Genomic DNA, 4929 nt, shown 5'->3' on the forward strand with positions numbered 1-4929 from the left:
CACAAGTAGACAAATGAAAACGAAAACGAATATATAAAAACAGTCGTAAAGTGTGGCCATACTGATTGACGAATTCTGCTGGACAGCACTAACACTAGGTTCAATACTCTGATTGGTATTTCTGGTACCTTAATCAGATAAATTGCAAGGTAGCGTAGCTTCTGATATATGCATAAAATGTTTTGTCTTATGTATTACATACAGTAGTAAATTTATTAATACGAATGCACACACAATATTACTACTGGTGTACTGTGTACTTATGTAATAATTATTTCGGCGGAATAATTATTTCTGGCCTATATTTTTTAAATAACACTCGTGTTTCTCCATTCCCCACAACTTTAGTGTAACTTACGGTTGGTGACGCATAGCTGGGGATTACCATGTTCGGATTTGTTATTTGAATTTACTCCAACATGTATCTTGAATTAAAGCTTATGATATAGACTACAAACAGTTCGATAAACAATTCCAATTACAAAAAATATTTTCAAGGAAATAATTATACATTTTTTAATAGTTTTCCGAAATTTCTATTTGCGGTACATCGATATATCCGGGACGCACCCAAAAACTTGCGTACTGCCCATTACTATGAGTCATTAATTAGCATACGCATACTTATATTGTTTTTATTTTAATATTTTCGTACTCCTTTCCATCAAAGACTCACTTTCAACTTGCTAATAGAATACATTTTATCATTCTTGATATCCAATTACCAAATTCAAACAAACAAAATACATTTAAATGTTGTTATTGCTCTAGCACCTTCTATGTCACCTTCTATGTTATTGCCTTGGCATTTCCACTTTAAAAAACTGGCAGCACCGCATTTGTTTTCATTCGCTACGAATTGACGTTTTAATTGTAAACAAACCACCCTCACACGTTTTAGCGCTTACGTTTTTATTAATTGGTTGTTGAACTGAAAATTAAAAGTTTTTGTGAAGGAAGTTATCTTTCAAATCTGCAGAATGTCGAAAGATTATAACTCGCGTAAATTGGAGCGCAAACAGCGCAGGTGTGAGGCAATAATACGTGCCGACTTTGGCATTGAGAGTAGTGCATCGCCTACATGCTTTCTTGCTATCTTGAATGCCGGTCTCTCCACAGGGCTCACAGAGGAGGCTGTGTTATGTGCTGCAGTTCAACACGGTTCCGTCCAGCAGGTAATAATGTTGCCAAATAAATCTTACTGCTTTCTGGAATGCAGCAGTGCGAATGCAGCGGAGCAAATCTATAAGAATATGCACGGCCAGGCAGGTTTGGAACAACGTGGTGGTGTTGCCTATTTGTCATATTTCAAATGCTTACCCGCATGCAGCAAGGAAAATATCTGGGATAAGCCACCACCGGAAGGACTGGTTTTGCTGCAGGATTTTGTGACAGATCATGAGGAAAAAATATTGTTGAAAGCTATTGCAGCCGAAGAATCCGAACAAAACGACTTAAAACATCGGCGCGTTAAACACTTTGGGTATCAGTTCATATATGGCGAAAATAACGTTGATATTTCTAAACCACTGAATGAGAAAATACCAAAAGCGTGCGATATACTCTGGCCACGTTTAAAATCAGAGATGGTTAGGCTGGGCCTACCGACATTGGAGTGGGAGGTGCCTGATCAATTGACTGTTAATATCTATGAACCTGGTCAGGGAATCCCACCGCATGTGGACACTCATAGTGCATTTCTCGATCCTATACTCGCGTTGTCGCTTTCAGGTGAAGTGGTTATGGATTTTCGGCGTTGCGTTGAGCGAAAGTCACTAACATTGTTGCGGCGCTCAATGCTGATAATGTCAGGTGCGTCGCGATACGATTGGACGCATGGCATTACTCCACGTACGCTGGATGTCGTGCCTTCGGAGACGGGTTTAACAGTGAAAGCGCGAACACGACGCATCTCACTCACATTTCGACGACTGCGACGCGGACCATGTGACTGTGCATTTCCAACGCTATGTGATACGCGTTTGAATGCAAAAAGCAATGCAGAATCTGTTATAACTGATGCGGTAGCTGTGTGCCTGGAGGAGCTGAACGTACACAGTGTTTATGAGCGCATCGCACCACACTTTAGTGAAACTCGTCATACACCTTGGCCGCGAGTTGCCGAGTTCTTACGCAGCTTTCCGACGGGTTCTGTATTGCTTGATGTCGGTTGTGGTAATGGGAAATATTTACAATGCAACGGCGATGCTTTAAATATCGGTTGCGACCGCAGTAAAGGTCTGCTTAGTGCATGTTTGATGCGTGCTAAAGCTGCCAACGAAAGCAGCAATGCGTGTTTGCCAAGTGCATTTCGATGCGATTGCTTGCAGGTACCTGTGCGCACACAATCTGTGGATGGGTGCATCAGCATTGCGGTAATACATCATTTAGCTACTGCCGAACGCCGTTTGGCGGCCGTACAGGAAATGGCGAGGCTGCTGCGTCCAGGTGGACGCGCACTTATATATGTTTGGGCGAAGGATCAACGTGCCAATAACAAGAAATCAGCCTATTTACTGCAAAACAAAGCGCTGAACAAAAATAAAAGTACTGTAGAACAACAACGACAGCGCGCAGCAGTGGAACTGCAGCAGCAGCAGCAACAGCAACAAGAACAACAGTTGCAGGAATCGGCGGTGCCTGGCGCATTTCAACTGCCCGTACACACAAATCGCACCGAATTTATGCAACAGGATGTGCTCGTGCCATGGAAGCTAAAAGCTGGCCGAACAACGGGAAAAGATAACATTGACGAACTGGGAACTGCCGCATTGCCAAGTACGTACTTGCGGTACTATCACGTTTTCGAAACTGGCGAATTGGAGGCAATGGTGGCGCTTGTACCAGAGGTAGAACTGCTCCAAACCTATTATGATCAAGGCAATCATTGCGCGATTTTCGTAAGACGATGACATGGAAGAAAACGCAATAAATCATATTTACTTTATTGTATTTTAATTTTAATTCCCATTAATTTTATTACAATTCTAATCTAGTAACCCAATGACGGGTCACTAAATAATATATATGTAAGTACATATTAATATTTCATAAGCAAAAGTAATTGTTTTGTAATAAGTCAATTAACATCTAGACATTGTGAAATAATCGTATTTGCAATTGACATTTGATTAATTACTTAAAATCGTGTTTCGGTAGTAAATAATTTGTATAACCGTTACAATTACATTTTCTTAAGACCAATTATTTTTTCTCAAACTAATTACTAACTATATATTAGTTTTTAAAACAGTAACTACTGCGTGAATTCTTAAATGATATTTAATTTTTATTCCTATTTTCAAATTCTTGCAATAAATTCAATGTGAAATACATTTTTGTGTATGTACATATGTAAATATCAAAATATTGGTTTCGTTTCATGCTTTGGCTCGGATGAACTTAGACAACGTGTCAACTAATGTGAAACGGTAAATTGGTATTGTTTGTGGTATTTTCAATTAAGACACTAATTCCTTCAAAAACCGATAGATTTTTAACTGAAGAACAAACTTTCACGTAAAACCATAGGTAACTTATGTATGTATGTATATATGTATGTTTATAAAAAATAGATTTGTGTGAATATGAAATATGAATCTGTGTATGAAATATGTTAGTACTTATTTTTTGGGATCATATAATAAGTATAATAATTTAATTAAATACTAAATTTTCTGTGTAGGTAATTAATTTACACTAAAGTGCTAAATGAATTGTCAGTTTTATCCAAAAATTTTGAATTCAATATTCAACAGTCAAAACATATTTTTAAAAAGCTTTTAAGATGTTTGTTTTAATATCAGGGTAAAAACATGTAAATTCATTTACCAATTAAGGGCAAAAAGTATTGTCTTAAATAATTTGCTATAAATATTTTATGGCATGAATTTACTTTTTTTGCTTGTACAAATTTTCGCGTTATTGAAACCCATCTATGAGGTCAAAGTTTAATTCAGTTAATATAACAAAATCATCATTTTTTAACATCTTCAAATAACTAAAAAAAACTGCTTACGTCTGCTCCTTTTTTGAATTTGAATTACTTACAATTCTTTATACGAGTAACCAAATATTTTAATATTATATAATTTTACATTTAAAATATTTTTACAAAGGTTATGTTGGACATGAGTAAAGCTATTTGGATAATTGTGGGTTCATTGATTTATTCTGCATACATAGCTTACAAATATACCATATGTAAATGTATCTATGTACTCATAAAATACTTGCAAAATTTTTAAAATGACACATTTATTATATATTTGTTATTAATTTGAGTGTTTAACTATTCGTTGAATAACTAAGAGACGGCTTTGTTATTGTTATATTTTACATTTATCATCTGAAAACAAATACGCAATTATTAAAAAATTGCGTAAAATAGAAAAAATTAAAAAAAAAAAAAAGAAAATTTATATATAATAATAATATATAAAATGCAAGAAAATAAAATAAAATAATACATTTTGTAGCTGAAGTTATTAATAAAATTTTTTTTTCTTGGACTTGTATTTATAAAACTTGTAAACTCTTAATTACGATATTAATATGCTGAAACGCACATTTTTACAGTGAATTGACAAATTCGCTTATACTCGTACCGATTGCATTATATTATACAAAATTGAGTATACTCTTGAGCTTAAGAAACACAAACTCAGAAAAATAAAAAAGGAGGTCCCGATCGCTCCTTTGAGTATATTACCGCGAGTATGCAAAAGGCTTACTACTTTGGTAGTCCACCTATCCGCTAGCATGCGCGCTTGTGGTACGATTTTGTTCATTAACCCGGGCGGTTGTTGTTGTTCTTGTAGCAGCATAAACATTCAAAATACCTACATAGGGGGAATGCTGCTGGAGTGACAGTCAGGGTCGTTTCGGTAAATGTGGAAACGATCTAATAAATTGCATAACATGGATAAT

General features: G+C 35.7%; 1 protein-coding gene across 1 annotated transcript; it reads left to right on the forward strand.

Moving 5' to 3' along the window:
- Positions 1-882: 882 nt before the first annotated feature.
- LOC129244702 (alkylated DNA repair protein alkB homolog 8) lies at positions 883-4349 on the forward strand. Its single transcript, XM_054882490.1, has one exon. The coding sequence runs from the start codon at positions 981-983 to the stop codon at positions 2910-2912; it is 1932 nt and encodes a 643-aa protein (XP_054738465.1). The 5' UTR covers positions 883-980; the 3' UTR covers positions 2913-4349.
- The last annotated feature ends 580 nt before the right edge of the window (positions 4350-4929 follow it).

Source organism: Anastrepha obliqua, chromosome 4 (genome assembly GCF_027943255.1).
Source record: "Anastrepha obliqua isolate idAnaObli1 chromosome 4, idAnaObli1_1.0, whole genome shotgun sequence".
In the NCBI taxonomy this organism is placed as follows: domain Eukaryota; kingdom Metazoa; phylum Arthropoda; class Insecta; order Diptera; family Tephritidae; genus Anastrepha; species Anastrepha obliqua.

Excerpts from the sequence above, each read along its gene's own strand:
- LOC129244702 (XM_054882490.1), top strand. The coding sequence starts at position 981 with ATGTCGAAAGATTATAACTCGCGTAAATTGGAGCGCAAACAGCGCAGG.